Raw genomic sequence first — 23,455 nt, 5'->3', positions numbered from 1 at the left:
TGCAATTACCAGAACACTGGCCTGCAGAAGAGGAGGCCTGTGCTGTTGATTTTGCAATCGTCCTGAACTCTCAGCCGGGACACAGCAGAGGTTGCCTAAGGACAGGGAGGAGTTGTCTGCAGGGCCCTGCCTGGCTCTGAGTTCAGATTAGCTGTGATTTGCCCGAGAGCCATCAAAGCCAAGTTCTGTGCTGCGTAACCCTGCAAACACTTGCAGGTCACAGGCCATCTGTTTTCTCTTCCTGTTTCTTAGCTTTTGTTTTATCAGCCCATAAACTTCTGAGCAATGTCTTTCTGTTTGTTCTTCACAATTACCAGCTCAATGTGACATTTATTGTCATGTGCTCTGTGTCTGCCCGTGTATGTCCGCGTGTGTGTGTGTCTGTGTGTGTGTGTGTGTGTCTGTGTGTGTGTGTGTCTGTGTTATTTGAAGCGGGGTCTCATTATGTAGCCCAGGTGGACATGGAACTCACAGAGATCCACCTACCTCTGCCTCCCAAGTGTCCCAAGTGCTATGATAAAAGGTACAGGCCACCAAGTCCAGCCACTGTCATGTACACTTGCCCAGCATCTTTGGGTACCTGACTATATTCTGACTAAAACAAATCATCTATAAAAAAAAAGACAACTGAAGAATATTGAAAAAATTATTTTACACAGGATTATTGTACAGTATTACAATGTATTATGTGCAAAATTCCATTAAAAAAATCATTTACAAAAGGAAGCACAACACGGTATTGCTGAGGGCTCTAGGACAACAAAAGCCAAGGACACAAGATACAAAGTCTCCCCAAATCAGACGCCTGTGCATCCTCACACAGTACAGTAACATGTTTTTGTTTGTGCAATGACCTGTATTACACCGACACATGACCCTTTTAGTATGTGTACAGCATAAATCTAACTTCACTACATATCCATGTCGCTTGTGTGTATTCCGTTTGTTTTGTTTTGTTTGTCATGCTGAGGATGGAACCCAGTATGCTGCTTTGTGCACGCCAGCTCCACCACTGAGCCACATCCCAGCCACTGCCTGTGATTACAAATAAAGAGGAGTTTTTGGTTCGGTTTTGCTTTTTGGTGCATTCCTTTCCCATCAACATCTTACTGAACTCAACAAAAGCCATATTCTACATTACTTGGCTTCTACCTAAAAATAATTGGATGCCATCAGTTTGGGCCTACAAAAGGGGCACAGGGAGCGTTATCCTTGATTTACTTCCCTTGTGGGGATTTTTAAAATGCTTCCTAAAGCAGATAGCATATGGAACGGATCTTTGTCCAACCTTGCTACAGCACGTATTTTCAGGACTGACTCCTTTTCCGATTCCCCCCTAAAGCCTGAACCTGCAGGCTGCATTCCTCAGCCCCCTCCTTAGAGTCTGTGTTTCTCTCTCTACCTCTCTCTACATTCATTTCTCTCCTAATCCTCAGCATCGATTGCTTAACAATATAAGCAAACAGCAAACAGAACGACGCCACTAAAAGTGAACAAGGTAACAGTACATCAGAGTCTTCAAAGGCGGTCTGTGGCCAGTGTCAAGGATTGCTTTAAGACAACCAGCAGTCTCTCCCCACAAATTTGCCAAAATATCCAGTTACAGAAGAGAGACATCTAAAACGTGATACTCTCAAATCCAGCAAGAGATTTATCTTCAAATATTAAAGGTTAAATCACATGCATATTTATAGAATATTTTAAAGTTACAAAAATATTTTAAAAACCAATCCTGACAGTTTACCTGCAACTGCTATAAAAATTTTCTATGAAATATATAAAAAAAACACAAAGGCTCTTTGTAAAAAAACATTATAGAATGAAGGATGGAGGAAAGAGAGGAAAGAGGGAAGGATGGAGCCATCCACGGAGCTGAGAGCTACCTGACACATTGCATCGGCCAGTTTTGTCAACACCTGCTATCGAATCCAAGAGAAGAGCTTGTACCTTAAGTGTTTCCTCAGCACATATACAAACCAACCCAGAAGCTGGCCAAGGTGAAACAGCCAGTGATCTCTGGACACCTGAACCATCAAATGCAATTGTTCCTTTCTGGAGGACAATATTACTATTCATGAACCCCAGCTACCTCATATGGGCAATGTATCTAAAAGATGCCCTGGGCTAAGTCAGCCTATGGATGGCTTAGTCACTGAACTGAGGGGTCCTTGAGGAGGTGACTGTCTTTCAAGCTCAATATGTGGCAGAGCCAGAAGGCTAGACTCCTAGCTCCCTTTCGGGTGCATCAATGGGAAGTCCCATGTGTCCTTTATGAGGGAGTGAGTTCTTGCCCATTCTGGAAAATCACGCCGTAAGGATCATTCTTGATTCGCTTGTAGACAAAGTGGAATATGTGGGGCTGAGGCCGGCTGTGCAGCTCAGCCTTGATCTTTTGAGGATAAGTGTCCTCTGCCAACTGCTGCCACGTTTCGTCAACGAAGAGGAAGAGGCTGTACTCCTCAGGATCCTCCACCTTAAACTTCTCAGCACAGAGCTGACACACATCCTCTGTGGTGATGTAGGGCCTCACGAGGAGGGTCTTCCCTGTGCAGCCGCTGTTGACCTCTTGGAAGGCAACTCGGAGGTAATTCTGCAAGTAGAAACAGAGACGTCAGGAGCAAGGGCAGAGGCAAGTGCGAGGCTGAACTTGAGCGCCACTTCAAGGCTAGCGTTTGTCCCAATGTCTAGCCAGACCATGCAGATTGCCAAGGAAGACTGATTGGAACCCGGACAGTGGTGGGGACTATGGCGTGGACTGAGCTGCCACATTTTAGCTCACTGCAAAGAGAAGCAACAGGAAGTCCCGCCTGCCCTGGTTTTCATCTTTATCCATTAAAGCCAGCTGCTGAAGAAATCCTGAGTAAGAGTGTGAACCACATCCAGAGCTGGGATGTTTCCCAGCTTGAAAAATAACGAAAACAGCAGAAGGGTCTGGTCGAGGAGTTAGCAGGAAGGATTTAAAGCATCTCGACACACCAGCACATATGATGCTCACTTTGTGCCGTTCTGGGAAAGCCGAAGCAAAGACAAGAATGCTTAGGCAAACCGCTGATGCCTGCCCATTCTCCCCAAACAGTGATCTCATGTGGTGCAACCTCTCAGTGGCTCAGGGTATAGTGTGGGAAGAATCAGGGGGAGGGGATGTCAAGTCTGCAAGAAGACTTCGGAGATGGAGCTGACTAAGCACAGCGTGATGCTACAGGAAGTACAAGGAGATGGCTCGGGCTTGCCATTGAGAATCATGTAGGTGTTCACTACCCTGAGAGGCAGTAAGCCTGCTGACTCCTATGGCACAAGCATAGACTCCTATAACACGGGGCAGTTGCCAAGATTGTGTTATTCTGGGTAGCTCCTTTATTTCCAGGTCCTTTTTTTGTTTGTTTGTTTGTTTGTTTTTGTTTTTCGAGACAGGGTTTCTCTGTGGCTTTGGAGCCTGTCCTGGAACTAGCTCTTGTAGACCAGGCTGGTCTCGAACTCACAGAGATCCGCCTGCCTCAGCCTCCCAAGTGCTGGGATTAAAGGCGTGCGCCACCACCGCCCTGCTTCCAGGTCCTTAAGAGTGGTTAGTTACATACAGGCTGCAGAGATGGCTGAGCTGTTACAGGCTCACAAGCAAAATGGTTACACACAAAGCAGAGAAGTCCTGGTCAAGTTCTAGCTGCATCTAGAGAACACACATTGTGGCTTCTTAGTTCTGGTTGAGAGGGCCAGCCTTCCTTCTCCTGTGGCTGCTAGGAGGCTTAACTGGCATACACGAGGGGAGGCTCTTGGGAAGGATCGTGTACTCTGGACACGTAAAATGTTTCATGCCATCTGGAGGGAGGACACTGGCCAGCCTGATGACTTTGCAGAAGGGAGGCTGGGTCAAGTGGCACTCAGGTAGAGATACGAAGGTTGGTCTTCACAGCATGTGCATGAGCCATTAGACCTCACATCGCTTCTCCCGTTCTCGTGGTACCTTGTGCATTTATCCAAGGACTCCTGGAGAGAGTAGTCTACATAGCCCCAGTGAGGAAACCGAGGCATTTCACTGTGTTGGCTACTAAGGAACATTCTTCTTCCAGTAAGGGGGAGCGCTAGGGGGATTGTGTCTATGACCCTTGGTACATAGAGTTCCATTTCTATATTTTTGTTTTCATACATGACCTGAGCACTCAAAATGCACTCTCTTAGGTATTACTGTAGGGAGACATGCATCTTTAAAGTGGGTGAGGCCAGTGGCTAGTGCCTGTGCCTAAGGAAGGGCTCTGTGGTGTGTGGGGGTTGGGCACCATGGGTCTCTAGGTTAGGAGTTTCTGGTAGTCAGTGGTGATAGACAGAGAAGCCTACTGATGGAAGAAGAATGTACTTTTGTCAGTTTTTCTGATCTCAGGGGGTGCAGACCCTTAGGACCTCCTCCGTGCTTAGCCCATAAGGCAGTAGTCCAGTGGTCTGCATGAGCTAAATAACTTACCACGTGGGTGCTCTTGAACAACTCAAGTGGGGGTGGATGTGGGGGGCACAGCATGTGTTCTTGCTTTGTAGTTTGTGTGTCTGGAAGGAATTTCTGAGAAAACTGCAATCTTGGAGAAGAACATGCTGACCTTGCTCTTTTGAAGCATGGGCTGACTTTGAACCAAAGGTTGTTTACCGAAAAATCAGAAGAGGGAGAGAAAAGGCAGGGGAGGTGAATCTGGACACTAAAGTGAATTCATCCCGCCTTTCCAGGTTCCTGCTAGGGTACTTGCTGTGTGGCACAGCCAGGCTTCAAAGGTCCAGAGAAGCCTTCAGAAGACTACCCAAACACAGCTGCAGCCTGGTTCATCACCATTGCATAGGCAAAAGTAAATCAAGGGTTGCTGGGTCGGGAACAGCCTTCTATAGCCCTAATTCACCTCAGGGAATAAACTCATTGGGAATCATACAAGCCTAGTAGTCCAGTCTGGAAACCCAACTGGGGCTTGGTTGCTGTGTTCACCCTCAAACTGAGCCTTTGCCCTAAATGCTGAGCTGAGATTCCTGGGGATTGTGTTTGGCGAGTGAGGGAGAAAAGGGGGAAGGAGAAACAAAAGATCCGATGTTGTACCTCCCCCATTTCCCAAAGGGCAACCAGGTGGGCTGCAGGGGGAAACACCCACTGTTTCCTGAGGAAACTGGATATCCTATGTCTTTGCCTGGGTTTCTCCTGTGGACGTCCTGTCAGGCTAGGTATTTCACAGCACGCCAAATGTTTTAGGAGGAATCCGGCCTTAATTTGACTTCGTTGTCCTAACGGCAGCCAACTGTGGGCCATGCCTGTGTGTATCCTTTATGAGGCAATTCTTATATTTCTGTGTGTGTTGGTGCTAAAGTGATTCACGCTGACGAGAAACTGTACTTCGACTTTCAATATTTTTCTGTAAGTGCTGGGGATGGAACCAGGGCCTTGTACATTCATTCAGTCTACCACTGAACTATCCTACTGGGTCAGACACGGTGCATTTCTTGTGTTTTAGTGTAGTCAGTGGGGAAACAGAAGTGAAACAGTAAGGTCAGAGGGTGGCTTCATTGTTCCTTTTCCACCAGACGATTCATCTGAGCCAGGGCCTTGGGTCCTGAGCCCATGTGCTGTAGGAGGAGAGGGAAGCGAGGTGGGTACCTACCTGAAAGTCATCTACAGTGGGGATGGTCCGGTTGGTGGTTCTCCGCTTGTGCCACTGCCTCAGGGTGTCCCTGGCCTCTGAGCTGAGCAGCCTCGCAGCCTGTTCTTCTTGGAAATTCTTTATCAGAGATAGTGCTCCATAGGCGCTCGTCAAGTAATAGCCTCCTGGAAGAGCAGAGAGAGTGGGTTCTCAAGAGGGTCACACTTCACACTGGGGATGGCCATGGAGGTGTACTAGTGTTAAAGGCGTATTGTATACAGTTGTCCTCGGGTGTCCTAGGGGGTGCAGAGTCTATGATCCGACCCCTGTACACTAAAATTTATGGATGGTAAATATTCATATAATACAGCACTATACAGTATACTATATATGTATACACTATACAGTATACTATATATGTATACACTATACATATAATTTACATAATACCTTTGTAAATCTTAAATCATGGCTAGATGCATGATTCTTATACCCCATATAATAGAAACACCACACAAAGAGCTGAAGAAAAAAGACGATGAAAAATTTGCATTTCATTTTTTTCCCTAAATATTCACCACCCACGGTTGGTTGAATCCAGAGGCACGGAGCCTATGCATGCGGAAGTGGACTGTGACTTGGCCATCGCTTCCACAGAGAGCACATGTCAAAGAGCCTATCACTCACATCTTCATCCTACTCCTGCATGCATCTCACAGATTTATGGCCATGCTGGGGCCAGGGAGCATCGAAGAGCTGACAGCATTTCTGTCTCCACGTTTTAAAAAAAAGAATAGAATTTACACGTTAAAGAGAGTGGTGTCCTTCTAGGAGTGTCCTTAAAATGACCTCTTGTGTTTGCGGGGAGTGCTCACAGACATGCCCCATTGTAAGACGCCTATGCATTTTTCTAGGTTTGTCTTAAAAATTAGTTGCTTGCAGAAGAGTTTGTAAGTGTGCTTGGGCGCCACTAGGGGGCACCTTGAAGGTGTAGCAAGAATTCTCTGAACGCAGCACATTTTATATTTAAAATATGTCAAGATATCCATTGAAATTCTATTACGTTCTCAAGACAGAGTTGGGAGGAAGAAGAGTGTAAGAAAAAGGACCTGAATCCGTGTTCCCCAGAAGTGGAGAATCCCTGCTCCACGGAAGAGGGGACATAGAATGCTGACCACTCATTCAGGCGCAGACTAGACATTCATTGCAGTTAAGCGTGCTGTTTTCAGAAGGGTCAGTTTCATGGCCAAAGCATTTAATTGCTCACAGAGGACCTTGTAGAATATTCTCTGATCAATGTACAGGATTAAATGGTTTCAGCTCTCAGGAGCACGGGTAGCGGGCCTGGGGGACCTGCATTGGTTTGAACTTGGCAAAGGGGGTTTGTTGTTTACAGTCACTAAGGGAGGTTTCTCTTTCTCTTTCTTTGCAGTACTTTATGGTACAGGGCCTCAGGCACGCTAGGCGGGTGCTCTAACATGTGAACACACCCTCAACCCAGTCCGCCCACATCCCGACCCTACCCCCCATGATTTAAGATCTCTATGACAGCCTCTGCTATGAATTATTGATCTTAGTATTTGTCCCATGAGCAAACCACACGTGACTCAGGGTAAAATGCTAGCTAAATGCCACACAGTGGAGTTCAGGGGAATCTACAAGGACTTCAGGAATCGCTACAGACTTTGTCCTGGTGTCAGCATTTAACTGTGGCTCTGGGGGGCTGCAATCCTTGTGGGGTGATGAAGGGTTCCTTGAATTTGATACCATGGCCCCGATGTGCTCAGGCCACTAAGGAGAAAACCTCAAACGCTGGAAACACAGAATTGACCATGCTTTGAGACATGTGGCTACAATTAGGAGACGGTTTCACCTTTCAGCCCAACTATATCCCGCCATAAGCGAGAGCTCTGCGCTTGCAAGGAAATCCGTGGTGCTGGGACTGCAAGTGAGAATACCTGCTTGCACAGCAGAAAAGACATATGACTGCTGTCAACCCGACCCAAGAGAGCTTCAGACAGACCACAGAAAGCGAGGCTCTGTGACACATGACCGCAGCCCTGCAGATCTGGATCGGAGGAGCTGCAGTTCTACGCTCTGCCGCTTAGTCCAGAGCCACAGCCAGCCTGCCTGGGCCGTGCCCTCCCGAGGACTGTGTGTAGAGCACACTGACTGTTCCTACATTAGTGTGACCTTGTTTCTTCTTTTTTTTTTCCTCAAGGGGATTCCTGCAGGTGAAGACAGTCCTGCCATCTGTCACAACGCAGCGCTTATGACATTCTCCTTTAAGAGGACAAGCTTGAAACACGGGGCCTCACACTGAGGCACTGCCAGGAAAAAGAGGGAGGAAATGGTTGTCTCTGTCCTCAGACCACAAGACGTAAGCATCCGTCTGTCCCAAGTACACACTGTCAATAAGAGAAGGGCGATTTTCTAAGGGGAGACTGGCACACTCTTTCCCCCCAAAGCCTCAAGGGGTCTTCTTGCTACCAGAAACCACCAAAATAAACCCCAAACTGCAATAATCACATGGTGGGAAAAGGGAAGGCTTGCTGCTGGAGCTTACAAATGTCTACCTCGGTGCCTAGGCAAAGCCACACTCATTTTCTTTCCTGCCCAAGCCCCGGAAAGTGAAGAGACACAGTGGGTCTTATGGGCTCATAATGAAGTATCTGGTTCCCTGGCCGAGAATTTCACTGAGAGGCTAGGAACAGGCAAGAGAGAAAGGTTGAAGAGCTCATTCGTATCTGCCTCTGGTTGGCTCTGACCAGAAGGGGAAGGGGAGGACATGCTTTGGGGACAAGGAACAGTAGGTCTCTGGTAGTAAAATCAAGCCTGGCAGATTCAAGTTAGAGGACTGAGGACATTAAAGGTCATCCTTGGGATGATGATGATTTGATTCCCTTCAGCAGACAAGCCTAGGTGATGCATACCTTGGGGAATCCCAAGGGCAGGTGGACCTTTGTGCTCAAGCCCAGACGGAAACTCAACAGGAACAAAGAAAACACAGCTGCACCCTCAGTGTCTGTCTGGGCCATCTTAGGGACTCCTGAGAATGATTAACAGGTGGGCACACAGGCCCTGATTTGTCTCCTTGCAGAATAACCAGCTCACAGGAGAGTCCCAGTTCTTGCCGCCTTTCAAGGTTGTGAGCCACACACTCAAGCATCTAAAAGATTTTCCTGATTCAGCCTCTAACTGATGCAGAAGGAAAAAGAACTTCCTCTGTGAAGACACGTGCAGGACAAGACTGAACCTGAACACCAAGGTCAACAGAGAGCAAACTAATGCTGTTTGGATGTTTACAACAATTCTTTTTTTTTTTTTTCGAGACAGGGTTTCTCTGTGGCTTTGGAGCCTGTCCTGGAACTAGCTCTGTAGACCAGGCTGGTCTCAAACTCACAGAGATCTGCCTGCCTCTGCCTCCTGAGTGCTGGGATTAAAGGCGTGCGCCACCATCGCCCGGCTTCTTCTTCTTTTTTTTTTTAAGGGCCAGGTTTTTATTAATTTTAGTGATAACAATAGCAGGTTATTTTTTTTAGTAGTGTAAGTATTCTTTAATAAAAAGTCAATAACTTCTCACATAAAAGAAGCTGGATCTTTTTTTTTTAATTGTGCCATTTGAAGGGCAGGGGCTCCAACTCAGTGGTTGGCTGCTTGCCTTGCATGCATGAGGCCCTAGGTTCAATACTAGTACTGAAGAAAACAAACACACACCAAAAGAAAAAGATAGTCTATTGAATGCTCAGTTCTACTAAATTAAATTTCTATTGTCAGGCTTGGTTGCATTTTCTTTCTTAATTTTTATTTTTCTATTGCTATTAGTACTGTAATTTTAAAAATTCAGTATAGTACATATTTTGCTCTTTTCAGGGAACAAGATCTCATGTCGTCTCAAACTCATGTTTTAGTCAAGGATAACCTCGAACTTCTGATCCTTCTGCAAGTGCTAGGATTACAGGCACCCACTAAAATACCCAGTAGTTTTAAGCTAGAAAACAATTAGTCCTATGGTGAACCAGGAAGATGTCAGGGACCCCCCCACAACTGGTTTCCCAGCCACAGGGTTGTATTTGGGGTTATAAAGATGCTTTGGAGCTAGATAGAGGTGGTAGTTGTTCAATACTCTGTATTTACTACCCATTGTTGGACTGTTAACTGTGTGTGTGTGTGTGTGTGTGTGTGCGCACATGCGTAGGTGCGTGAAGATGCACACCAGAGGACAACCTTGGGTGCTATTCCTCAGATGCCGTACACCTTGTTTTTTAAGACAGGACAGGATCTCTCATTGGCCTGGCGCTCACTGATTTGTCCAGGTTGGCTGACCAGCCAGCCCTAGGACTCCACTTGTTTCCAGTGTTTTCTCTCCAGTGTTGAGACTTCTGATTTATACCTCGTGCATGCAGAGGTTTGAACTTCCCTGACTGAGGTATTTCCCCAGCCCTCACTGTGCTTTGTGAGACAGTTCTTTGCTTTGTAGCTCAGGCCTGTCTGGGATTCATAATCTTGCTGCTTCGGCCTCCTAAATGCTGATGACAGGTGTGGACCATGACGCCCGTTTCGAAATGGCTAATTTTACATTCCATGAATGCAAATTCATCTCAATTTTAAAATGCGTCAACCCCTGCCAACTGCCCCCCTCTCCCCACAAAGCCTAGCTGCCCGGTTCCTCTGACACGCTCAGAGCACGTTACCTTCTCCATGCAGCAGGGATGGGTCTAAGAGCTCCATCATGTACTCGATTTCAGTGTCCAATTCCAGCATGTCACACTGAGCTATGACATAGGTCAGGACTGGCAAGAAGTCATCCGCACCATACATCCTCCCTGGGATCAGGAAGAGAGGGCAAAGTGGGATATTTCTGTCAATGCTACTTGCTTTCACATCCTGTTGCTATTATTAGCCACCAAGGAGTCATGCTGGGGAAACGCACTACTTATAACCGGGCGTGGGGGTTGCTGGAATTCTACCTACGTGGCCCCTTGACTCTCCCCACTGTTTACTGAGACGGGCCCCTTGCTCATAATCTCAGAATGAATGCCTATGAGACAGTCAACACAGTTCAGGTTTTCTTCCCACTTTTAAGATTTGCACACTAGAACAAAGTGCCTGTGTTTTAAACTGTTAGCAAGGCATGATATCAACCCTTAATAAAACATTTCCTTAGGCTAAATCTTTCTGGCTCACTTACTGTGTTCTGTGCCCGTTTATCACAAATGTAATGACAGATCAAACTTAAACCAGGAAAAAAAAATCTGCTCTGTGCTCAATGTTTATTTAATTTGTTCATTTAAACACGGGTTGATGATAGCACCTGATTAATAGCAACATGAGTAAAAGACAAACAAAGAAAAGCTCCTTATTTTTTGCATTCTTTGCAGTGGTGGTTCTTACTCGTGGTTACTTTGCTATCCAAGAGAGCACTGATGGTATCTGGATCGTTTTCCATGATCACAGTTGGAAGGTGAGAGAGAGTGGAAATGGTATCCAGGATGCTGCCTGGCTTCCCCACAGGAAACAGGACAGCCCCCACAATGAAGATGATCATGTCTGAAATGTCACCAGTGTGCAGGCAGAAGGACGGTGCTACTGAACAATGTAATCCCCCGCAGGTATTAGTTTGGAAATCTTTATAAACGATCTCATGAACTATAGAGCTATGTGCTTCAAATTTCAGAGGCTATGTCTACAGGCTGACAACAGCTTACAGGCTCTGGTTGTGTGTGTGTGTGTGTATGTGTGTGTGTACATGCACAAGTGTGTGCATGCATGTAGGGGTCAGAGGATGACATTAGGTATTTTTCTCAATTGATCTATTTTGTATTTACTGAGGCAGGATCTCTTCTGAACCTGGAGCCTATTTGGCTATTCTAGCTATTCATATTGCCATAGGGGTCCCGTCTTTGCCTCCTGAGTGTGGGATTGTGTGTAGGCTGCCACACACATCCACCCAGCATTTATGCAGATGCTGGGGATCTGAACTCTGGTCCTTATATGCTCGCCTGACAAATGCTTTGCTCACCAAACCATTTCCCTGGTCCCAAGAGCTCAGAGGTTAAGGTCCTCACTGAGTAGTCACGCATTCCTATCTACTTCAGCAATGGGTAACAGAGTCCGTCGCTTCTCTACTAAGGTAATTTCTGTCAGGAAAAAGTTGGTAATTGCCCACTATATAACAGGAAGCTCCCTGAAGGCCAGAACAGGGCGGGTTCAGTCACTACCCATGAATCATGGGTACTTCTGTATCTTTAGGGAAGAGCCAGGGGAAATCTGAGGACTTATTTCCTACTTTGTAATTCTGTGATGAGTTCCGATGGCGATGCTTCAGCCCGTATTACAGAACTGGCTAAGAGAGCCTCACTTCTACCAAACACTCCAGCTTTCTCATACACGTGTGGTAGATGATCGCTACAAACCCTCATGAGCCAGGGTGCGGTAACCGTTCTCCGTAATATTCCTGTTGCACTTGGGGTTCAGATAGAGTTGCCTCACCTAATTCTCAGTTCTGAAGGGGAGGGTCATATGTAAGAACAGATGTGGAAACCACAGGGCAGAAGATTAAGGCGGCTAACGTCCCCCGGCAAAGAAACACGTCCCCAGGGGGAGGACAGCATATTCGTATGCTCTATATGGCACTAACTCTGTTTAAGTCAGCACTGTAGGCAGCTCTTGTCCTTATGAATGATCACTGGCTGCGAGGATTCTGTTGTATGAGACTCGTGTGACAAATTTCACCAGCTGCACTTATATTTCTGCAGGCTGATAGATGAAATTAGAGACCAAAGGGAGGGGACACTGGGGCTCAGACAGACGTCTGGACAGAGTGACAGACTGCCTCACCTGAGTTGTTCTCCATGACAGTGTAGATGAGCTTGCAGACCCGAAGCAGAAGCATGACCTTCTTTTCTGGTGAATACATCTTCTGCATGGTCATGAATTTAACTTTGATTTTCTCCAGCTCCACCAAGTCAGGAGTTGGGGCAAAGACCCCCAGTTCCTGTGGGTTCCTCTGCCGTACAAGTTGCAGGTTTTCCTTGAGTTGTTTCCACGAGCCGTCGGCCGTGTGGAAGTCCTTCAGCATGGCCTCCACGTGGCCCTTGAGGGGCTTCAAGATGCATTTGTGCATGGCCTTCTCCAACACCACATCTGTCAAAGAAAACGCAGCGTCTGTGACCACTGTCTGAAGAGAGAATTGCAATGGGTACTATTATGGGATGCGTGTCTGTGACTCTATACAGCCTTAGAGGAGAGGGTAACTATGTGATCAGAATGTTTAACACACAACAGACAACAGACAGAACCACCAGGATTCACAGGCCAGGAAAAGCGACCTTTTCCTGATTAGACCTTCCATGCACACAATCAATAAAGTAAGCGGATTTATTTTAATCCCCCTATGTACAGGCAAATATTCCAGAAGACCTTCTTTCGATCCAGGTGTCCTACCTCCCCTTCCTGCTGCTATGTTATCTTACAGCATTTTCTTTCTTTAGAAAAAAAAAATGAGTGTGAGCATTCATGTGAGGCGGGGGAGAGTGGATACATGCTACAGCAAGAACATGGCGCTCAGAGGACAGCTGCAGGCGTCTAGTTGCATCTCAGGCCTTATTTGAGGCAGAGTCTCTTCTTCACTGCTGTGTACACCAGGCTAGCTGGTCGGCAAGCTAAAGGTTTTCTAATACTGAGGGTGCGATCTTGGATTGGATTTTGAACCGAAAACCTCATTTGATTTGCAACAGAGGACATCAGTGGGGGATCAGTTAGGTGGGATCTGAATATAGCTTGCAGCTATGGTAGCTGCGTCAACACAGCTTCAATATTGTTTTTCTTGTTTCTCTCAAGTTTGATGACTACACTATAATTTGCAATAAAAAGCTTTGATTGGGGCAAAGGGGGCACAGTGGTTCAGAAACAAGGAAGGTACATGTGTGTATAAACACCGAGAAAGAAGAACGAAGTGACTGTGGCAAAGGGCTAGCATTGGGGAATCTGGGTGGAGACAGGGCATTTCTTTGTATTATTGGTGCAATTTTCCTGTCAGTCTGATACTATTTCAAAATGAAAAGTTAAAACATTTAAATTTCTATGGAGTTAGGAAAATCTTTAGGTGTGGGTGGAGTTATTTTTCCTTCTTTGAATGCTCACCCAGTGGAATAGCTTCCGTTGTCACTATTAAAGAGGATAGTAACATAAATCTGGGGTCCTAGGTTGAAGATAATTTGCACAGTGATGAATTCTCTGCTTTTTCATCCCACATGCGGCAGGTCTCATCAAGTCTACCTGAGCTGTACTGTGGTGACAGCTGATACATGATACCAAGGTGGTTCCATTTTGTAAATGCACGGATCCACTTATTTCTAAGACTGGAAAGAGATGGGTTATTTCTCTGGCCTCTGGAATTCTTGATATGGGGTCAGATCATACTGAATTCTGATTACTGTTTATTATTAGAGGTCTGGGGGGTGGCAGAATAATTTAAGTCAGATGTGCAAATCATGAACTTTAAGGTGAGAACTGAGTCTAGAGGTTAGTGCTGATCCCACAGCGACCAGAGTTCCTCAGCCTAGGTTTCCCTCTGTTCCTGCACTTCCACAGTCTTTGTTTAAAGATAGAGCGCCATACAATTAAAGAGCAAAATAGATACACAAGGGGTTAAAAGAGAGAGGAGAAGCAGCAACACTCTCACTTCACATGAGACATTAGACAGGTCCCCGGTTTGCAGTGGCTGTGTTAATAAGCTTGTATGACTCCATAGCTTCTTTGACTTTATCCTGCATGATCATTACCATAAAAAAAAATCAGTAGGAGCAAGTGAGGGCTTGGATGAGCTGAGCCCTATGCAAGTACTTCACTCAATTCTAATCCAGTCCTTGCAACAGCTCCCTACTTTTGCATGACATTAATACTATGCATATTTTACAGGTGATGAAGCAGGAGCCTGTAAATGTCTAGCAACTTGCTTGAGGAGACGTGACTACTTGGAACAAGCATTTCGTCAGCTTTTCCAGATAAACCATCTCTCTCTCTTTCTCTCTCTCTTCTTTGGCGTGCTAGGGATCAAACTCAAGGCCTTGAGCATATGAAGTAAGTGTTCTACCACTGAGCTCTACCCTCCCTCAGCCCCCAAGTAAGCAATCTCTTATTTTAAATTTCAAGTCACTTTGTAAGTACTGACCAGTTTTTTGTTGTTGTTGTTGAAGTTTTTTTTGTTTTTTTGTTTTTTTTTTAAATCTCATTCAGGGTTCCGAAAGCAGCATTCATGAATACCACTCACCTGCACCTTGGCACCTGCACAGGTCTCCAAAGAAGTGGAAGGGCCATGCCAATCACTAATTAGGAATTGGACATAAATGTTTGTAGCAGTGCTTTTCATCATTGCTCCAAATTGGAAAGAACCCAAAGCTTGGTCCAACAGAATGCCTGCATGAGCTGTATTCACACCACAGTCTACTACAGTGGGTTTCAGACAATGGGAGACGTTCGTTCAATGAGGAAGCACACTGTCCCACATGCAGTGTGGGTGAAACTCCAGATGCCACACTGGGTGTGAAAGAGGTGTACTCAGCAAATCTCCCACAGCCTTTCATCTCTATAAAGTCTAACACACAGCCTGCCGATGGTGTCAGAACTCACGTCGGCAGTTGCCCTTGGGAAGGAACTGACGGGTCACGGGGCCACTTTGGTGTCTGTGAGGAGAAAGGAGACGTTCTCCTAGATTTAGTTGCTGCCTATATGAGACTCGGTGCTTAAGATTAGTGCACTTTATGCACACAAATACACATGTGTTGTGGAATAACCCTTTTGTACACTGTGACGATGTGTTGCTCACACTTTAATAAATAGTCATCCATCCAACAGCTAGGCAGGAAGAGGCTAGGCAGCAGAGCCAGACTGAGAGAACACTGGGAAGAAGGGTGAGTCACCAACCAGATGCAGAGGGGTCAGGAAGAAAATGAACCATATAGCAGCATGTAAATTAATAGAAATGGATTAATTTGAATTATAAGAGCTAGTTAGTAACAAGCCTAAGCCTATTGGCAGAGTATTTTAATTAGTAATAAGTCTCTTTGTGGTTATTTGGGAGCTGACTGGCAGGACAGAAACTCCTGCCAAAATACATGTAGACAGAAGACAACTGAAGACCAACCAGCATGAGAATTTTACCTGGAACTCTCAGAACAATGTGTAACTTCAGAATAAGCCCAGTCACTTCTGTGCCCAAGTGTTGTTACACAAACATTCTCCAAACCAGCAAACTGAGTGGGCCCCCTCTTTCATTCATTCATGTGGCCAGGGACCAGTGCTGGCCTTGGTGTAGTGGGACTGTGGGAATCTGTTAGTACCTCCTTTTCTTTTCTTTTTCCTTCCTTCCTTCCATTTTATCTTATGTGCATTGGAGCTTTTCCTATGTGTATATCTGTATAAGGGTGTAGGGTCTTCTTGAACTGGAGTTATCAATAGTTGTGAGCTGCCATATGGATGAACTCAGGTCCTCTGGAAGAGCAGTCAGTGTTCTCAACCATGGAACCATCTCCCCAGCCCCCTCATTTTCTTAAAACAAAAAAGTAAAAATAATTCCTGGTATTGAAATGGAGGGGAAGCTTGAACCAACCCTCTGATTTCATTTGATGCTAGCTAGCAGCCTAGGCTGTCCTGGGAGTTACTATGCAGACCAACCTTGCTTCAAACTCACAGCGATCTTCCTCCCTCAGCTTCTATGGTTGGCTGACTCTTGGCTTATTTTAAAAGTCACTCAGAGGTGAAAAGCTTGTATGGTGTCCTCTGACCAGGACATCTGCCTAGACAGTGTCTTCTCAAAACAAACAAAAACGAACACAGAGTTAGGGTAGGATGGAGGAAATGGTGGATCTTGAAGAACTTGGAAGAAATTCTCAAATAATTAATAAAAAAGATTCTATTAGAAAAGAAGCTCGGCTATGTAGCAAAGGAACAGGTCTTTACTGGCTCCACAGTGCATAACATATGAAATGTGTTCCCTAGGGTACAACTCTTCACCTTGTTTCCAGGCATCTGAAATTGGTCTAGGAATTTGTCCAAATTGTGTCTAGCTCAAACAAGTTGAAACCAGTGACTCATTACCTGGGCATGCCAGGTGTTTGATGGGTGACCTTTGCTACCAAGGGTCAAATACTCCACGCACAATAGCTGGTGTTTTCTGTGTAGGTGGTCAACTGCTTCATTTCCCTTGTCTGTAAACCTCTCTCCCCCCTATCCATATGTACATACGTATCCTCAAACCTTTTCTATCCTCAAGAAGGTGGATTTGAGACTTGGAACTTTTCATCTCCTCATATTTGGCAACCCAGTGAACAAACTCTCATGCCAAACAGTGACTTCAGACACACATGGCGTAGGCAGAACAAGCGACGCTTGGTGACAGTGCTAGGCAATTTTTCCAAGTTGGCTTTTTGTTTGTTCTTTTTAAAGACCACACTTTAAAATTAAAACTGGCCTCTTCCGATTGTTTCCTGGGCTGTACTCTTTCTGACCACCCCTACTAAACCTTCAATAAAGAATGGGGGGGGGGGAGTTTTGAAATAAAAAGAAGGACCAGTGGTCTCACTGAGGGACCTCCACTGCTTCATTCCACTAAGAAACCTGAGCTTCTGCTCTTAAGCAAGAGAGAAAAATTATTTGAGGAACATAAGAAATGGGACCTTTCTGAATGAGGGCTAGCTCAGACCAAAACCAAACCGAAACGGTGGCCGTGCTCAGAGTTCTGGAAGATCATCAACTTTCTCCTTTCTGCTGATTTCTGTTCTATCTAGTTGCTTTAATTCCAACATGAGAAATCCAAATCTTTTCAACTAAGAGCAGCAACACTATTCTAGATACCTTGTGTTTACCGACTCATCACATCCTCAAACAAACCCCATACAAAGAGGACTTTGCTACAATCACTTCACACAGAAGAAATCCATAGCATGCAGCAAGCAGGAGGAAGAGCGAGGGGTCCAGCCCTGAACACCTACTGCAGGCTTCTAGATGGTATGCCAGCTGCACCCCATCATCAGAAAGCGTGCAGAACCGAAGAGGGCAAATGCCCCTTCATGGACAAGGGATAGGTGACTGCTCTTCTTGGTGCTCATTAGTTTTCTTTTTTGTTTTTCTGGTAACAAGAAAATACTAGAACAGTCAGGCTTGGTGGTGCATGCCTTCAGTCCCAGCACTTGGGACGCAAAGACTGGTGGATCTCTGTGACTTGAGGCTAGTCTGGTCTACACAGAGAGTTCCAGGACAGTCAGGGCTAGAGAAATCCTGGCCCTTCTACTGTGTAAAAAGTTGACAGTGAGTTTACACTTCTTTTTTCTCATGCACTAACATACATGTGCAGACATGTTATTAGCAGCCAAGCAGAGACCTCAGACTCAGTGGCTCAGGCTCAGCTCTTCCTGCGACACATCTCACACTCGGGCCTTTCAGCAGAGATGTTTCCCTTGGCAGAGTGGGTAGCTGAGGGAAGCAGAAGGCTGTTTCCAGGAGTCACAAGATGCAGACATGAAGCATAAAGGGCTACTTTTAAAATGTGTGACCTTAAGGGAGGATGGCCTTCCCTTGGCTCAGCTCCCTCAACTATTTGGGCTGCCTCCAGTTTCACAATGGACCTGCTGAGAGGACTTGGTGAGGTCTCAGGCCATGAGTACCCAGTGTGTATCTGTCATCTACTAAGAATGTTGAAGTTACTGCTTCCTTCCTTGGAATAAAACGGTGATGCATCTGGAAAGAGACCCCAGGGTTTTTGAAGCCAGGGTTTTTGTTTTGCTTTTCAGGATTAATTGCGGTCAGATTATGAGTGGCCTGTTTCCTAGTCACCTTTCCCTGCTTGGGTACTCATACCTGCTAGCTCCTTCCTTTTGGTACAAAGATGGAGGATCCAAGGCTTTCTAACCACACTTCAGTTTCTCTGGAGTTTCACCACCACCTTCCTCGATTCCTGTCACAGCCTAGAAGCTGCAGAGAGCTGGCTATCTTGGGTGGTCCTGTATCCACCATAGCAGGAGAATCCAGAGGCAAAGAACCCCAGGCCTACTTCGGATGAGAAAACATGGCATAGGCAGAGGCTAGTAGGCTACCAAAGCCTCCCGCTGAATGTCGCAGGAAGGGTGGGTTCAAGCCAGCGTTAGTGGAGGTTTTGGTCTGGTGATTGGAGAAGACCAGATTACCCTGCTGGACTTGCTTTATTCTGTCTCTTCTAGGACCTAGCAGGACCTCTCTCTGTACTTCTGTGCCTTCTCAAAAGCTCCTCCTGGGTCCACTCGACTTTCTCTCAGCATGGATTCCAGTGATAACTGCCCACCTCTCTCAGTGCCTCCCCTGTAGGAACCTTGTCCCTTGGTGTTCTTTGATGCTGCTGCTGCCAAGATATTGGGCAGATTAGATTTTTCTCCTTGACAGGAAGTCCTCTGAAAATCTCACTTCAGGGAGATAACTGGAACTGACCCAGACTCCAGGCACAGATTCTCCAGGTAGTAAATATCCCAAGCATTAAACCAAAAATCCTTCCCTTGGGGACCGGCACAAAGATGATGCATTTCCTTACCTCTACAGATCACAGATACCTAACTAGGGATGACATCAGTGCCAGGTGGAGGACTGTCTCTGCAGCCCTGCTGGGAGAACTTGGAAAATAAGTTTGCTGTGGGCATGTCACCCACACATACTTGGACTCATCAGCAATGATGCTTTATCATTATTGGGTATTACCAGCCCAATTGTACCAGTATCAATATATAGATGACAAGCACTGACATTGTGATTCACTTACATTTCTTATTTTTAATTATATGTATGCATATGTATCTATGTATACTCATCTATGCGCATGAGTGCGGAGACCCAGGATCCCAGAAGAGGGCATCAGATCCCATGAACTGGAGTTACCGGAGGTTGTGAACAGCCCAATATGGGCTCTTGGGTCCTCGGAAGGAGTGATGGCTGCTCTCAACCACTGTCTCCAGCCTCTCACTTTCAGTTTGGCTCATGTTGGCGAGTTTCAATAAGGCCATCATGAAAATGCATGGGCTTTATTCCTGTATTGTCTTATACAAAACAATCTCTGGAGCTGATTTCGGTGCCTTCCAGTAAAAGAAGCGGGGGAGGGGGTGTGTGCAAGAAAGAAGAGGAAGCGAGCCTGTCCTTCTTCAGACATTGAGCTTGTGAATCTGGGCTGGAGGTCAGACTGCAGATGACCAAAGGCTCAGCCTGTGCACTCTACCCACATAGCCGAGACAGCCAACTGGGACTCTTTCAGTTTGGCACAAGCATCTCTCTGGCCACATGACTCAGAATGACTTTTCAAAAAGCAAATAATTTAAGAACTTAAACTGCACTGTGAATTGAATACAAATGCCATCAGACGCTGGAACTCGAACCGGACTTAGACACTCCTTAAAAAACAACACTCCATCTGCAGCTTTTGAGAGGCAGAGGCCACAAGTGTGAGGCCAGCCTGGTCTACCTAATGAGCTTCAGCCTGGTCTACATAGCAAGTTCCAGGTCAATGGGGATACCCTTTGCCAAAAAAGCCAAAACTAAAAAAGAACCCCTACATAAAACAAAACAAACACACATTCAAAACAAAACTCAACAAGTACACTCAAAAATGAAAAGAAAACAAAACCCTAAATGATTTTTAAAAAACAATAAAAAAACCCACAAACAAACAAAAGAATTTCACCATAACCTGAACCAAAGTAGTAATGACTGTTTAAATTGGACAAAGTACATGTAACTTTACCTTTTCTAGAAGTGGTTTCTCACTAAGTTGCTCAGGTTGACCTCAGACTCCTGAGCACAAGTAATCCTCCCGCCTCAACCTCTTGACTAGCTGGGACTATAGGCATTCACTCCTGTACCGGACTCTCAATGTCCTCTTTTTAAAAGTGTTTTGTTCTGTGGTACCCAACCACATTTCAGTACCATTTTCCCAGTAAAACAAACAAGAAACAACGAAGACTTAAAAAAAAAAACAAAAACAAAACCCTTTAAGTACATAAATTAATGTGCTCTTTGACAAAGGTGGGAATGGAGCTTAAGGATGCTTCTTCAAAGAATCAAAATGCTTTTGGGAAAAAGAGTGTTTTGGTTTATAGTAATTACAGGAAAATAATAATACCGTCTCCCTTTTCACTACAATCGTTAGGAATGTGGAGTTAGGTGCTTTGCCACTATTGGTCATCTGTGGTGAACAGTTTATATGAAACAGAAACTCTTAGGGCTACTAACATTTTCAGAGTCAGAGAAATTTTGCTTTTCTCAGAGAAAGACAGGGGAATCTCCCAAGGCTGATATCAAGTCAAAGGAAAAAAGTGTTCTACTAAAATCAAACATCCAAGTTTGGCAGAATTGAGATTTTATTTATTTTTTAAACAAGAAAATCTGGACTTTCTCTCATTGGCTGTCTGAGAACAAAGCAAGGAAGGATGCCAACAGGGCATGAATATTGGGATAAAAGGATCGTCACACCCATCTGTCCTGGGACTTCACATCATGGGATATCAACTAAGAGTCAGCTTCACTCTGCCAGTCAAGAACTGACGGCAGGACACTCTTGCCCAGACCACTGAGAAGCAAGATGTAATCTACTGACTGAAAAAGGTACTGAGCCACATGGCTAACATAGATCAGAATAATGGGTTAATATAAGTGATAAGAGCTAATAAGAAGCCTGAGCTAATGGGCCAATCAGTTTTATAACTTAAAAAAAAAAAAGAACTGACGGCAGGGCTTTGTGTAAAGCCTCCAAGTGTGTCCTGTTCTTGTCAAACACTGGCTTGTTCTTCCCCTTGGAGACATGAAGGTGAGGGACAGCTGTCCAGGAAGGAAGCCCCCTGGTGGGCCTGGAATGAGGGGAGAGAGGTTTGCACGGAAACCAGAAACCGGCCCACGTGGCACTCTCAAGAACTTCGTTATTCAACAGACTCTCTGAGCTGATGCTAGGCAACTCTCTGTACTCAGGAGCCTCTCAGTGGCAGGACTTCGGGGCAGAAGTGCTCCACAGGAACGGTCTCAACAGAATGAAAACTCCCCATGGCAGGACATGACCATCAACAGTGGCCGCTTTTTAGGTTGAGAACTAACTCTCTGCCAGCAGCTCACACTTGGTTAGAGAGCCCCAGGAGGAAGAGCGGGCATATGAGCAGAGCAAGAATGGGCAAGATCTCTTCTCAACTCCTTTGCTTATGTAACTCTAGAACCATCCCTGGAAGACAATGTCAGCACCATCTGCAGACCTTGTGCGCAAACACATGAGGTCGCTTTTACCTGCGAATGACCTGACCGCTCTAATTCTACAGGTATTACCCCATGAAATGCCTCCTTCCACTTCCGTGGTTTCAGAATGGATGTTCTCAAAGTCTGGCATTAAACCTATCTCCTAAGTTCAGTCCTCCAGCAAGAAAGACTGGATGAAATTCTTTTACAGCAGAGAAACCCAAGCGGCATTCTTGAAAAGCCTTCCCAGCACTCACAGACACCTGTTCAGAGCAAGCCCAAGGCTTGGGATTCTGTGGATAGCATTGAAGTGCTGGTGCTTCATAGCTGTGAAGATTCTGGAATTCCTTCCAGGAAGTGAGAGTGGGAATGAGCACACACACAATAGAGATCAGAAGATCCGGGCTGCATACAACCCCCCTTCCAGGCTCAGGCTTACCCTCTGCCCATAGCGCTACACAGCTTGACCTCTCTTGGAACTGGAAAGTGACGGATGATATATGCAGAAATATATCACCTTTGAGGTTATGAGTCCCCCAAAGGGGCACTGTATTAACAAGTCCTCAGTAAGTCGCCTTTATAGCTAAGTGCAAAACGCAGACAACTGGGTTAAAGCGACGTTCTCACTGGAGTCCAAATCTAGTCACTTCCACATCAGAGGGGACTGGCTGGCTTTCTAATAATTACCATCACTTCTTCCCCTTGGTGCAGTTTCCCAGGCTGACCTCCGCTACAGTAACCTTCCCCTTACTTTCAAAAGCCTGGCGCTTCTCAATGCACTTTCAAAATACTATGTTTTCCATTCATGAAGCAACAGGAAAAGCTGCCTGCCTTCAGGCAAATGCTAAAAAAAAAAAAAAAGAAAGAAAAAGAAAAACAATACAAAACACTCCAAACAAGGCTGGGCAAGGCAGTACACTCCTGTAGTCTCAGCTATTCCTGAGTAGGACTGCTGGAAGCCAGACTGTGCAAACAGGCTAAGCAGAACAGCAAGACATCTGACTTAAGCAAATTAAACCAACTAAACAACCAACCAAACAAATACACAGCAAAACCAATCCATACAAAGCATGGCGATAGCACCGGGCGGTGGTGGCCTTTAATCCCAGCACTCGGGAGGCAGAGGCAGGCGGATCTCTGTGAGTTCGGTCTACAAAAGCTAGTTCCAGGACAGGCTCCAAAGCTACAGAGAAACCCTGTCTCGGAGAAAAAAAAAGCAGGACGATGTTTTTATAGGTATTAGTCATAGTCACAACTGTCCTAAAGACAAAATACAAACACAAGCCTTAGCTGAAGGAGTAGGCTGACGCAACGAGGGTTTGCCACAGGTGTTGGCTCATGCCTACAATCCCAGGCCTCGGAAGGCTGAGGCAGGAGGACTGAGAGGGTGAGAGGCTGGTCTGTGTCACGCAGTAGAGCGTCACACCAGTTCCAGTTCTGAACTTGCCGACTACTAACTGGAGTGGGTTGACACATTACCTGACTTCCTTCATCTCTCACGGGATAGGATGCATTTTGACTGGGGTGTATATGGAGGTGAGTGGGGGGCACCCACTGAAGCAGCTTTTTCAGGTTGCCCAGCTTGTCTGGGAGACTCTACAGATGTGGGCTTCCCTCCTCAT

At 45.8% G+C, this 23,455-nt stretch overlaps 1 protein-coding gene across 8 annotated transcripts in view; it reads right to left on the bottom strand.

Annotated features, from left to right (window-relative positions):
• Window positions 1-632: 632 nt before the first annotated feature.
• The window catches only part of Rin2 (Ras and Rab interactor 2), a 160,295-nt gene continuing 137,472 nt past the window's right edge, over window positions 633-23,455 (bottom strand). For all 8 annotated transcript variants that reach the window (XM_075962365.1, XM_075962366.1, XM_075962368.1 and 5 more), the window contains 4 exons: window positions 12,441-12,746; window positions 10,295-10,426; window positions 5,622-5,785; window positions 633-2,590 (listed from right to left, as the gene is read on the bottom strand). In XM_075962365.1, coding sequence (XP_075818480.1) covers window positions 2,270-2,590; window positions 5,622-5,785; window positions 10,295-10,426; window positions 12,441-12,746 — 923 coding nt within the window. In that variant the 3' untranslated portion in view covers window positions 633-2,269. The remainder of the gene's footprint in view (window positions 2,591-5,621; window positions 5,786-10,294; window positions 10,427-12,440; window positions 12,747-23,455) is intronic.

The sequence above is a fragment of the Microtus pennsylvanicus genome, chromosome 2 (assembly GCF_037038515.1).
Source record: "Microtus pennsylvanicus isolate mMicPen1 chromosome 2, mMicPen1.hap1, whole genome shotgun sequence".
NCBI classification, from domain to species: domain Eukaryota; kingdom Metazoa; phylum Chordata; class Mammalia; order Rodentia; family Cricetidae; genus Microtus; species Microtus pennsylvanicus.
This window is presented reverse-complemented; position numbering and strand designations above follow the sequence as displayed.